This window comes from Canis lupus, chromosome 19 (genome assembly GCF_011100685.1).
Source record: "Canis lupus familiaris isolate Mischka breed German Shepherd chromosome 19, alternate assembly UU_Cfam_GSD_1.0, whole genome shotgun sequence".
Lineage (NCBI taxonomy): Eukaryota > Metazoa > Chordata > Mammalia > Carnivora > Canidae > Canis > Canis lupus.
Genome location: NC_049240.1, coordinates 24,600,802 through 24,614,748, shown reverse-complemented (window position 1 = coordinate 24,614,748; position 13,947 = coordinate 24,600,802). Strand labels below are relative to the sequence as shown.

The following is a 13,947-nucleotide window of genomic DNA, read 5'->3' as shown; positions in this document are numbered from 1 at the left end:
AGACTTAAACCTTAACAAACCGTCTATAAGATCAAGATATTCAGGACAAAGAACTTATATAACAATATGTATTTATTAAAATATTAAAACAAATACCTGCTTTGTTGGTGATGAAGACTTTGTTTTTCTGGTTTCCTGTAAAGATAATGCTGGTCGACTGGCTTTATGAAGAACAGCCAAATCTTGCATGATTGAGTTCAAAGCTTGCTGATCATCTAGGCATTTTCAAAGTAACATAAACACAGAATTGTAATTTCAATATGTATTTATCATAGATATTAAACACAAAGCTGATCATGAAATTTAATGCAAAATACAATACATTAACACAAAAAATGCCTCTAGCACATTTTCAATGCCTACACTTATTTTGGTGAAATAAAATTTTAATTATTTAAAAACTGAAGACAAGTAACATTAAAACTGCACTAGACTGGGATCCCTGGGTGGCGCAGCGGTTTGGCGCCTGCCTTTGGCCCAGGGCGCGATCCTGGAGACCCGGGATCGAATCCCACGTCGGGCTCCCGGTGCATGGAGCCTGCTTCTCCCTCTGCCTGTGTCTCTGCCTCTCTCTCTCTCTGTGACTATCATAAATAAATAAAAATTAAAAAAAAAAAAACTGCACTAGACTGAAGCATTCGCATCACACTAGGTGTGACACAGGCAAGATAAAGTCATTCTGATTCTTTTAACAATGTAACATCCTAGTATATGTGTTAAAACAGCCCCATCATAACAAGTTACTTTCTGTGACTCCTTAATAAAACATCAACAGAACATCTAAAAGTTTAAGCAAGTGGGGTAGGGGAAAAAGACTTTCATCATTATTTGGCATTTATGTTCAAAGTACAGAATTCCTATTAGAGTTTTTCATCAGTACTTCAAGTCAGAAACAAAAAGCTTTATCTGTGGATAAATGACCTACTGATATTTGGAAGTGTTTTCTTTAACTTCCTCACCATAAAGTTCAACAAGACTACACACATTTAACAGACTATTTAACAATCTCAGCCAGTAACAACTTAAAAGGTAAAAATGTAAGTAAAACACATTCCTTAGAAAAAAAAGCAGTGAATCCATAAAACTGAGTGAAAGGATCATGAACCATGAACTTTTTAATTTCTTCCAAATATATCAAAAATTTCTGACTATAAGCATTAATCTCCTAGTAATACCAATTACATGCTCTCTGGAAAAGGTAGGGATGATTTAATTGATTTTTATTAGTAAATCAATTCTACTAATGATAATCAGCAAATGATCAACAAAGGAATTGAGGGGCTTTTACAGCTTACATTTTAAAATTTACTGTTCTGGTGATGAATAATTTATGTTTCAGAGTAGTAATAATTAAAACATACTTTATCTTGTAAGGAGAAATCACTAAAAAGAATGTAGCAATTCAATGGCTTCATCAGCCCTTCAAACACACAAATAGCTGACTTCTCTAATGTATTAATTTTTTATAAGACTCAATATATTCTGTCCTATAATGAAATTATTTGTATATTAAAATTAAAGTTAATGATGCCACAAGTTTATTAATAAATGCCATGTTTAGAGAAAATATTATAATCCCTCATAAACTATTTTTTGTAAAATAAAATTTTATCATGTTAGCTTCGCCAAATAGCAACTGAGCCAATTGGGTATAATGTAATCACAAAGTGTGTTCTGTCCACAGGTCTAAGCCAGACCATGTCATTTATTGATAAAAATAAGTCTGCCCTTAGGGGAAAAAAATAAGCTGAGAATGATCTCAATTAGAATAAAATTATCTCATATAACCTTCTTAAGAAAGATAAGATCCTTAATCTTACACTGGGGAGAGGGGAACTCTAATACTTAAACATATGTATTCATGTTCTAATTATTTTCTTCATTAGGAAAAATTTAAACACTTGAATTTAGGTCTTTTCTCATGTCTAACATCACAGCACCAAAATAAATGCCTGGCTTAAATCTCTTATCACATTTACATATACCAATTTCCTTGTTTTAAAAAAATGAGTATACTTTTTCTATCATAGATATAAAAAAAGAGGACCATATGAATAAATAACTTCTTAGTGAGATGACATGTAAACAAAGGGCAATTTAAAAGTCAGGTTTCTTTATCTAGTATTCTCTCTGGATATCAGACTCTAAGTAAGTCCCAATCCATCTTAGCAGTTTATTTTGAATGTCCCTATTAGGATATCCTGCATGAAACAGTCATTCCAAATCTGTAAGTTAACTCAAAAAGTGCTCTAACTGAAAAGCTATTAAGTAAATAAATATAAAACATTATGTAAGTCTACCACATCTTAAAACTTCTTTATAAAAATGTCATACACGTGAAGAAAAATTTTTCTTCCCCATTTTATCCTTTAATTACAAACAAAAGGGAACCCTGTTGGGACCCTTCTCACTTCTGAGAGCTTTCTCTGTAACTTTACTTAATAAACTTTTATCCCTTTACTCAAAAATTAATTAATTAAAATAAAATAGTAAGAGACAAAAAACTCACCCATCATGGCAACCAGCTCAACAATTTGAAAATTAGGAAAATGGTTCTTCCATCAGCATTCTTTACTGCCTTAGGAGGAAAAAATGAATATATCAGAAATTAAAAAAAAAAAAAAAACAGAAGGGGCAAACAAAAAAATCAAAATAAATAACACTAATGAGAATAATACAGTATTAATACTTTACACATTGTGCTGGGAGAAGTGCTTTATTTCTGCAAGATACTCCATTACTGAGAATGAACTAAGGATCATTATTACACCATATTAAATTTAACTCAGTATTTTTCGGGCTCTTGTCTATCTAAGCTAGAAAAAGAATTTTTCAAAGTCAAAAATCTTTTTATCTCCCCCCACCAAGTCAAAAATCTCTTCTTTTTTAATTAAAATATTTTATTTATTTATTTGAGAGAGAGAGCAGGGGGAGAAGCAAAGGAGGATGGAGAAGGAGGCGGAAAGAATCTTAAGCAGACTCCATGCAGAGCCCAATGCCGGGCTTGATATCATGAGATAATGACCTAAGCCAAAACCAAGAGTTGGAGACTCAATTGACTGAGCAACCCAAGCACCCCAGCAAAGTCAAAAATCTTGAGAAATAACCCAATAAACTCAAATTCCTACAGGGCAACTATAAAAATGAGTGGAAAAGGTCACATTCAGAGACAAAAAAAGGAGAACATCAACTAAAAATAGAAAAGATCCACAAAATTTCTCTCTTCCATAAAAGAAAAAATTGTCAGAATCAACATTTTCAGAACCCTGGAATTACCCAAAGGCTTGCAGCAATATGGGCAGCATTTAAGAATCTTGGTAAAAAGAGTCTCTAACTTTTTCTATTCCTATCTCTCACCCTTATCCCCAGCTCCAAAACAGCAATGTAAACCATGAAAATAAGCAGGTTGACTGCCCCTGGAGAGGGCAGAATGGAACTAGAACTTCTTCAGTCTGATTCCCCAAAAAATGTCATATGACCTATCTAGCAGTTGGCCAGTAGACCCAAGAAAGGCTGACTTTATTTAACCTGACTCAAAATTCTTCCATTGCAAAGAGCTTGGAGTGTTTGTTGAATCCCACCAAGAGTGGGGCACCTGGGTGGCCCAGTGGTTCAGTGTGATCCTGGGGTCCTGGAATTGAGTCCTGCATCAGGCAACCTGCGGGAAGCATGCTTCTCCCTATGCCTATGTTTCTGCCTCTGTTCTCTCATGAATAAATAAATACAATCTTTGAAAAAAAAGAAAGAAAGAAAGGGAAAGCAAGCAAGCTTCCAAGAGCAACTGCTGCATATCTCAACCATCTGAGAAAGGGGAGAACTGTTGGGGCAAACAATAGGTTTTAGACAAGTTGAGGAATGAGATTTCAGTAAGGACCTCTGAATAGCTCCAACAGATTCCTGGGACTCTAGAAGTCACACAAATGTCCAGAACTGTTGCATAATCAAGAAAGGCCAAAGAAGGCCATAGGCTTTCACTTGACAATTAAACCAACTGAGGATTCTTCAGTGACCACACACAACACAAAATATAAACTTAAAAAAAAAATCAGTGCCCCAAAGTCACTAAAGAAATAAAAACAATAAACAAAAAACAGTGGGGTAGGAGGAGAATCTGAGTTCCAGGGATGACACACTATTTTTTCAAAAATTGTAAGATATATAAATATAGCATGACCTATACACAAGGGAGAAAAAGCAATCAGTGGAAACTGACCCTGAGGGAGCTCAAATGTTGCACTAACTAGACAGATTAAATCAGCTATTTTAAATATTTTCAAAGAACTAAGGAGGCCATGACTAAAAACTAAAGAATGTATGAAAATGATGACTCATCACACAGAATATAAATAAAAAGCCAAAATTTTTAAAAAGGAACCAGACAGAAATTTCAGAGTTGGAAAATATAATATCTGAAACCAGTATGCACACCAATATATGCATAATGGATTCTCAAAAGAGGGGAAAAATAAAGAGGCAGAAAGAAGAATATTTAAAAAATAGTGAAAAACTTCCCAAATTTAGTGAGAAACAATGTACACATCCAAGAAGCTCAACAAACTGCAAGTAGGATAAAATCAAAGTTATCCACACGTAGACACATCACAAACTATTGAAAGATGAAGAATCTCAGAGCAGCAAGAAAGAAGGAACTCATCATGTAAAAGGGTTGCTCAACCCATTGTTGATAATAAGGCAGAAAGCAGTGGGTAACATTCAGAGTGCTGAAAGAAAAAGATTACCAAGCAAGAATTCTATATCTAGTAAAACCACTCTGCAAAACTGAAAGCAAAATTAAAACATTCCAACATAAATAAACACAGAGAATTCATTACAACTGGAGTTTCCCTGTAATACAAAAGGATGGGGATCCCTTGGTGCCTCAGTGGTTTAGCGCCTGTCTTCAGCCCAGGGCATGATCCTGGAGTCCTGGGATCGAGTCCCACATCAGACTTCCTGCATGGAGCCTGCTTCTCCCTCTGCCTGTGTCTCTGCCTCTCTCTCTCTCTGTTTCTCATAAATAAATAAAATCTTTTTAAAAATACAGAAGGAGTCCTTCAGGTTGAAATATAAAGGATACTAGACAGTAAATCGAGTTCACATGAAGAAAGAGCACCAGGAATGGTAATTACATATCTAAAAAGACCACAAAACGTGTTGTTTCTTTTCATTTCTTCTATATGTGAACACTGTGTATACAAAAGCCATCCCAAAGATGTCCACATGTCATTTCCTAGAACATTTGCATATATATTACCTTACATGGCAAAAGGAACTTTGTAGATAAGATACATTAACAAATTTAAGATGAGAGGATTACCTTGGATTATTTGGTCAGACCTAACATAATCACAGGGATCATTATAAATAAAGGAATAAGGAATAAGCAGGAAAGTGAGTGTCAGAGTGATGTTGCATAAGAAAAGTTGACCATTGTTGGCTTGGAAGATGGAATGGGATAGCCATGAGCCAATGAATACAGGAAATTGCTAGAAGGAAGGAGAGGCAAGAAAAATGGATTTTCCCCCAGAGCCTCCAGAAGGAATATAGCAATGCTGACACCTTGGTTTTAGCCCAGTGAGACTCATATTGGACTTCTGACTTCCAAAACTAATTGTTCTAAGCCACTAAATTTGTGGTAATCTGTTATAGCATGTGTAGTGAGTATTTAAGACCACACTCAATTTCTATGACTTGCTAAAGAACTCAACAGACTCAGCAATATAGTCATACTGACAAGCTATAATTTATTAAGGCAAAAGGATACACAGCAAAATCAGCAAAGGGAAACGGCACACAGGGCAAGGTCCAGGGAAGGTCAGGGCTAGCTCTTAAGAATCTTTTAAAAATAGAGTCACAAAGGATATACTTAATTCCTCCTCCTCTCCACCCAGAAATGAGTTAAGACAACACATGGAAAATGTTGCCAACCAGGAAAAATTAGAGACTCAGCACCCAGGGTTTTATTATGAGCTGATCAATAGGTACCCTCTGCCTACCACATACCAAAATTCCTCACAGAAGAAAAGCAGACATTCAGCATAAACTATATTGTTTGTATAAGCAGCTTAGGCACAGTGAGCCATTCTTATCAGTTAGGCAGGTGTAGACCTAATAAGTTCTCAGATGCTAGCCAAGGGTGGACCTCTTAAGCAGTCCATTCTAAGTATATGCAGTGAGGCCTGCTATGTTAATTCTTTTCTACACAAGCAACAACAAAAAATACACAGGTTTAAAGAAACTGCATAAAACAATAACATGAAGTGTTTTGTTAGTACACAACATATAATAATTTGTATAACAATAATAGTACATAGAAAAGAATTAAGTTATATAAAAGTGTATATATGCCTCTTAAGTTGATATGAACCCAAATTACATTGCTTTAAGTTATTAACTTTAATAACAAATCAACTCTAAAATTTAAAAAGTTACAAAAGAAACAGAAGAATTAAATTAGCATACTAGAAAATATCTAACATGAAAGAAAGCAGTAATAGAAAAATGAGGAACAAAAAACCCCCATAACACACATAAAACACAAATACAAAGTAGATGTAATTCTACCCATGTGTAATTACATTAAATGCAACTGGATGAACAAACTATTTAAGGAATAGGGATTAGCATAAAAGATTAAAAAAACACTGATCCAACCACCATATGCTGTCTACCACAGACACACTTTAGACTCAAAGACAAAATAGGTTGAAAGGAAAAGGATGGAAAAAGATATACTACGCAAGCAGGAGTCAGAAAAGACCTGCAGTGATACTTCTTTTGTTTTTAATTTAAAGATTTTATTTATTCATTAGAGAGAGAGAGAGAGAGAGAGAGAGACGATAGACAGACAGACAGATGCAGACTCCATGCAGGGAGCCTGATGCGAGACTCGATCCCAGGTCTCCAGGATCACGCCCTGGGCTGAAGGCAGGCGCTAAACCACTGAGCCACCCAGGGATCCCCAATACTTCTATACTAATAGAAGACAAAATGGAATGCAAAAATTGTTATTAGAGACAAAGGAGAACATTTATAATGAAAACACGGCCAGCTCATCAACAAGATATAACAATTATAAACATGTATACACCTAACAAGAAACTCTCAAAATACAAAAAAAAATATAGAACTGAAAGGAGAGGGAAACCTGGGATCAGGTAATAATAATAATATCAGATCTGATAATAAGGATCAGAATAGAAATAAACTAGAAAATAAAAATACAACATAAATTTTTAAAATCAATGAAAAACTTGGCTCTCTGAAAAGAGAAATGCAATTCATAAACTTTTAGCTAGACTAACCAAGAAAAAAATAGAAAAGACACAAACAACTAAGTTCAAGAATTAAAGACGGAGTATTACAACCAACCTTTCAGAAACAAAAAGAATAAGGTAATACATGAACTGTATTTCCAATAAATTAGATTACCTGGATGAAAGAGATAAATTACTAGAAACTACCAAAACTAACTTAAGAAGAAATCTGAAAATCTCAATTCAATATAAAAATTATGAGATTGCCGAAAGTTTTTCATTTCTAGTTCAAATAGAAGTCCAAACCAGATGCCTTCAAACATTTAAGGAAAAATTACCATTGATTATTAAAAGAGAGAGAAAGAGAGTATTGAAATCATTATTACTCTAATAACCAAATCAGACAAAAACATTACAAGAAAACTAGATATCCAAGTGAATAGAGATATAAAAGTCCTCAACAAAATACTAGAAAAACCTAATCCAGAGCATAAGAAAAAGGGATTATACACTATGAACATGTGGGATATATCCCACAAAAGCAAGGTAAATTCAGCATATATCAATGTAATAAAAACATTAAAAAATAAAAGACAAAAACTGTATGATCATCTCAATAGACACAGAAAATGCATTTGCCAAAACCAACTGACTGAAATACTCAAAAGACTAGGAAGAGAAGGGAATTTCCTCAAGTTGATAAAAGGCATCCATGAAAAATCCACAGCTAACATCATACTTAATGGTGAAAGTCTAGGTGTCCCCTAAGATTAGAAATGAGACAAGGATGTCCAGTCTTGCCACTCCTTTTTAATACTGTATTGCAGGTTCTATTCAGAAGATGTGACAAGAAAATGAAATGAATGGATTCAGACTGGATAAGAAATAAAAAGCATCCCTATTTACAGGTGATAATACTGTATACAGAAAATCCTAATAAATTCACAAAACAAAACCATTATTAGAGCTAACGAGCAAGTTCTGCACAGTTGCAGGATGAAAGATTTTTAAAAATCAGTTGTATTTCCATACACTAATAAAGACTTTATGAAAATGAAATTAAAAATAAATTCCATTTGAATATTAATCAGCCATTAAAAAGGATGAAATCTTGCCATATGCAACAATGTGGATGGAACTAGAGAGTATAATGCTAAGTGAAATAAGTCAGTCAGAGAAAGATAAATACCACATGATTTTACTCCTATGTGAAATCTAAGAAACAGAACAAATGAACAAAGGAAAAAAGAAGAATGACAAACCAAAACCAGGTATTTATATACAACAGATGGTTACAGGTGGTGGTGATGGTAGTAAATAGATGAAGGAGATTAAGCATACACTTACCTTAATGACCACTGAGTAATATACAAAATTGTAGAATCACTATATTGTACACCTGAAATTAACACTGCATATTAGCTGCTAAAATTCAAATAAGATTTTTAAAAATCACATAAAAATAAATTCCATTTACAGTATTAAAAAATAAATTATTTAGGAATAACCTTTCAGCCAGAATTGCCATCTTTCAATAATTCGCCAAAATGACCAACACAAAGGGAAAGAGGAGAGGTACCCGCTATATGTTCTCTAGGCCTTTTAGAAAACATGGAGTTGTTCCTTTGGCCACACACATGCAAATCTGTAAGAAAGGTGATATTGTGGATATCAAGGGAATGGGCACTGTTCAAAAAGGAATGCCCCACAAATGTTACCATGGCAAAACTGAAAGAGTCTACAATGTTATTCAGCATGCTGTTGGCACTGTAAACAAATAAGGGCAAGATTCTTGCCAAGAGAATTAATGTCCTCATTGAGCATATTAAACACTCAAAGAGCCGAGATAGCTTCCTGAAACTTGTGAAGGAAAATGATCAGAAAAAGAAGGAAGCCAAAGAGAAAGGTACTTGGGTCCAAATGAAGCGCCAGCCTGCCCCACTCAGAGAAGCACACTTTGTGAGAACCAATGGAAAGGAGCCTGAAGTGCTGGAACCTATTCCCTCTGAATTCATGGTATGATAAATGTAAAGAAAATAAAAGACCTCAGGGTTGTTAAAAAAAAAAATTATTTAGGAATATATCTAAGAAAAAAACATGTCAGGCAGCCCGGGTGGCTTGGCAGTTTAGCGCCGCCTTCAGCCCAGGGTGTGATCCTGGAGACCCAGGATCAAGTCCCATGGCAGGCTCCCTGCATGGAGCCTGCTTCTCCCTCTGCCTGTGTGTGTCTCTGCCTGTCTCTCTGTGTCTCTCATGAATAAATAAAATCTTAAAAAAAAAAAAAACATGTCTTGTATATACTGTTTATAAAATATTGAAAAAAAACTGAAGGTCTAAAAGTACAGAAAGGCATCTCATGTTCATGGATGAAAGACAATATTTTCAAGATAGGAATATTCCCAAAGTGATCTACAGAATCAATGCAATCTATCAAAATTCCATTGTTTTTTTTTTTTTTTGCAGAAATGGGAAAGCTGATTTTTAAACTCATATGGAAGTACAAGAGGCCCTTAAGAGTCAAAACAATATTGAAAAAGAAAAAGTTGGAAGATTCACATATCCTGATTTCAAAGCTTACTAAAAAAGCTACAGCAATCAAAATAGTGGAAGTACTGACATAAGGATAGAGACTAGTGGAATAGAAAATTGAGTCCTGAAATAAACCCAAACATCTGTGGTTAAATGATTTTTGACAAGGTTGCCAAGACAACAGTGAAAGAACAGTCTTCAGTAATGAATGTCATTGAACAACTGGATAACCACATGCCAAAGCATGAAGTTGGACTCCTACCTCATACAGTGTGCAAAAAACTAGTTCAAAATGGGATCAAAGACCTAAATGTTAAGACCTAAATCCATAAAACTCTTAGAAGGGAAGAGAGGTATAAATCTTCATGACCTTGGATTAGGCAATAGTTTCTTAAATATGATACTAAAAGCACAAGCAACAAATGAAAAAATTGGTCTTCATCAAAACTAAACATTTTTGTGCATCAAAGACACTATCAACACAGTGAAAAGACAATCCACAGACTGGGAGAAAATACTTGCAAATCATATATTCGGTAAGGGGCTAGTATACAGAATATAGAAAGAACCACACAATTCAACAATAAAAGGACTAACCCAACTATAAAATGGACAGTGAATTTCAACAGCTATTTCTCCAAAGACAATACAAAACTAGCCAATAAGCACTTGAGAAGATGTTTACTATCACCGGTCATCAAGGAAATGCAAATCAAAACCACAATGGCACACTACTTTACACTCAATAGTATGGCTATAACCAAAATGACAGACAATGACAAATGCTGGTGAAAATGTGGGAAAACTGGAATTATACGAATCACTATTTCAATTCTTAGGTACATATCCAAGAATACTGGAAACATATAATCACACAGTAAACATGCACACTAATATTCAATGCACCATTATTTATAAGAGCCAAAAAGCAGAAACTTCGACGTCTATCAACTGATGGATGAATAAACAAATGGCAAATATCCGTACAACATGATATTAATTCAGCCATTAAATGGAATGAAGGACTGATACATGTCCCAACATGGATGAATCCTAAAACTTTATGGTAAGCGAAATAAGTCATATAAAAGGCCACATATTGTATGACTGCATTTAATGAAATATCCAGAATAGTTAAATGTATAGAAACAGAAAGATTAGTGGCTTCCCAGGATGGGAGTATTGGAAATAGGGAATGATTGAGAATAGGTACTAAAAAAGGTCATGATATGTTCTGGAATTAGACAGTGGTAATGGCTGTACAACTTTGTGAATATACTAAAAACTGAGTTATATGTATACTTTTTTAAAAAGTGAATTTTACAGTATATGAATTATATCTTGGAAGAACAGAGGGAGAAAGGAAGGGGGGAAAGAAAGAAGATGGGAGAAAAAGAAAAGAGGTAATGTAAGTGGGAGATGCTGTTAATAACTAGAGACCATTTGCCCATCTAGAAGAGCAACAGCTAACTAAGCTCTACTCAACAGCTGCCTACAGGAATTTAGGCTCAGTTATGGTCAGATATGCTGATTTTTCAAAAAGCTCCAAATTTTAATGTAAGATGTCCTCATTTTCAAATATTATCAGTTAATTCAAAATTTTTAAAAATCACTGTATTTTCCTTTTATGCTGCCACCTTGCATCTACTGACATTATTTTAGTAATTCTCTACCGGGGGTGGCATGCATACAGTTTGAAAAAACAAATATTACAATGCTTTAATTTTCTTTTTAGTTGTGATACTATTTTGAAATGTCAAATAACAGTAAAGAATTTTCAAAGAAAAATTTAAATATATATTAATACATGAAATATAACAAAAAAACATAAAAACGCCCCTTATCTCATCCTGGCAATACTATATCCAAAGGTAATTACTATGCTACCTCAGGTTTTAGAGCATTTTAAATAAGGCAAATACAGAGCTAAATTTTAAATACTTAAGAAACAAATATCTAGGCTAAACCCCTATTTTACAAATGAGAAATCTGAGGGCCAAAAAGATAATATAATTTACTTAAGGTCATAAAGCTGGACAAAGTTAGGACGTGAATATTCATTTCTTATTGCTCACTGAAACTTTCTATAATACTGTGTATGTCATTCAAGCTCATCTTTCAAAATGGCTAGCATGGGAAATTCTACCATCCATATACACACAGAGAATGTCACAAAATGGTTGAGGATGGTTTATTCAGTGTACTGTCTTTCTACAAATCTAAATTCTCAACAGAATTTTTCAGTTTTTAACTAAAAATATTTAAGTCAAATCTTGATTAACCTCAAAAATAAAGTATTGTAAACACAAAAATTTTTCTAGTCCAACAAATCAATAATATTCCTTTCAGGAAAAACAATAAAAATTCCCCAAACCACAACAGTTAAGTCAAAGAGGCATAAATCCAATGGAAGTCGGCTCAAGGCTGCACTTATATATACAGCTACAGTACTTTTACCAATATTCTGAGGCTAAAATTGGCAAAAACATGGAAATATACAAAATTAAGTATACAAAAAGTTAATAGGAAAAAAATTAACAAAGGTGAATCACATTTGTACCTGAAAGTTCTTATGCACAACTTGTCATTTTGACATTTATTACTATACACTAGTTTTGCCTGTTCTTAAATTTCATATTAATTAATTCACACAAGACATACTCTTTAGTGTTTATTTTCACTTGATATTTGTTGTGGCTCTGAGATTCTTCCACATTACCTATATGAGTATTTTGTTCACTTTCATTGCTGTAATATTCCATTATATGATCATATCTCTATTATCCACTCTATTACTGATGGACATAAATGTTGTTTCCAGTTTTTAACTATTACAAAAATAGGGTCTACAAACCTCCTTGAATATGTCTTTTAATAAATATAAACACATATTTCCACTGGATATACATCCAGAAGAAACTGCTAGGTCACTAAGATATGTATTTCAACTTTAGCAGATATGGCCAAAGGCTTTTTTTTTTTTTTTTTTTTTTTCAAAGGCTTTTTTAAAGTAGCTGTCAATCTATATACTTCTACGAGAATGTAAGAGAGCTCCAGTTCTTCCACATCCTCACCAACCATTAGTCATTCTGGTGATTATGATACATCTCACTACAGTTTTAATTTACACTCCGCTAATAATTAATGATGTTGAGTACCATTTCCAAATGGCAGAATTTTAAAAGCATAATCCTATTACATGCTGTCTACAAGATCTAAGGATATGACAGGTTGAAAGTGAAAGGACAGAAAAAGATAACCCATGCAAATGGTAACTTGGAGAGCTGGAGTAGGTGACTACACCAATATTAGATAAAATAAACTGTAAGTCAAAACTTCTAAAAGATACAAATAAGAACTTTAAATATTGACAAAATGGTCAATTCCTGAAGATTTAATGATTATAAACAAATATTTGCACCAAACAGAACTCCAAAATATATGAAGTATGGACAGAATTAAAAAAGAGAAATACATACCTACACAATAACAATTAAAAGTTCAAACCCCACTTTCAAAAATAAATAGAGCAACCACTCAGGCCAACAAGGAAATAGAGGACTTGAACAACACTATAGACCAACTGGACCTAGAAGACCTATATAGAACACTCCACTCAACAACAGTAGAATACATATTCTTCTCAAGTCCACATGGAACGTTTTTCTGGATAGACCATATATCAGGACACAAAAAAAGTCAATAATTTAATAAGATTAAAATCATACAAAATATATTTTCTAATCACAGAGGAATGAAACTAGAAATAGAAGGAAAACTGGAAAATTCACAAAGATGTGGAAGTTAAATAGCAAAGTCTTAACCATTGTTTTAAAGAAGCCACAGGGAAATTAGAAAATATCTTGAAACAGACGAAAATGAAAACATAACCAAGACAAAGAATCGTATAGCTGGGAATCCCTGGGTGGCGCAGCGGTTTAGCGCCTGCCTTTGGCCCAGGGCGCGATCCTGGAGACCCGGGATCGAATCCCACGTCGGGCTCCCGGTGCATAGAGCCTGCTTCTCCCTCTGCCTGTGTCTCTGCTTCTCTCTCTCTCTCTGTGTGACTATCATAAATAAATTTTAAAAAAATTTTTACAAAAAGAATCGTATAGCTGTAAATACTTAAGTCAAAATAGATTTCAAAGCAACCTAACAAAAA

General features: G+C 34.0%; 1 protein-coding gene and 1 pseudogene across 3 annotated transcripts in view; one reads left to right on the top strand and one right to left on the bottom strand.

Moving 5' to 3' along the window:
• MAP3K2 (mitogen-activated protein kinase kinase kinase 2) overlaps nucleotides 1–13,947 on the bottom strand; it is a 93,306-nt gene that overhangs the window by 45,726 nt on the left and 33,633 nt on the right. For all 3 annotated transcript variants that reach the window (XM_038564859.1, XM_038564858.1, XM_038564860.1), the window contains exons 2-3: nucleotides 2,510–2,578; nucleotides 97–215 (exon numbers count right to left, since the gene is read on the bottom strand). In XM_038564859.1, the coding sequence (XP_038420787.1) occupies nucleotides 97–215; nucleotides 2,510–2,516 (126 nt within the window). In that variant the 5' untranslated portion in view covers nucleotides 2,517–2,578. The remainder of the gene's footprint in view (nucleotides 1–96; nucleotides 216–2,509; nucleotides 2,579–13,947) is intronic.
• The window catches only part of LOC119877292, a 39,020-nt pseudogene continuing 33,775 nt past the window's right edge, over nucleotides 8,703–13,947 (top strand).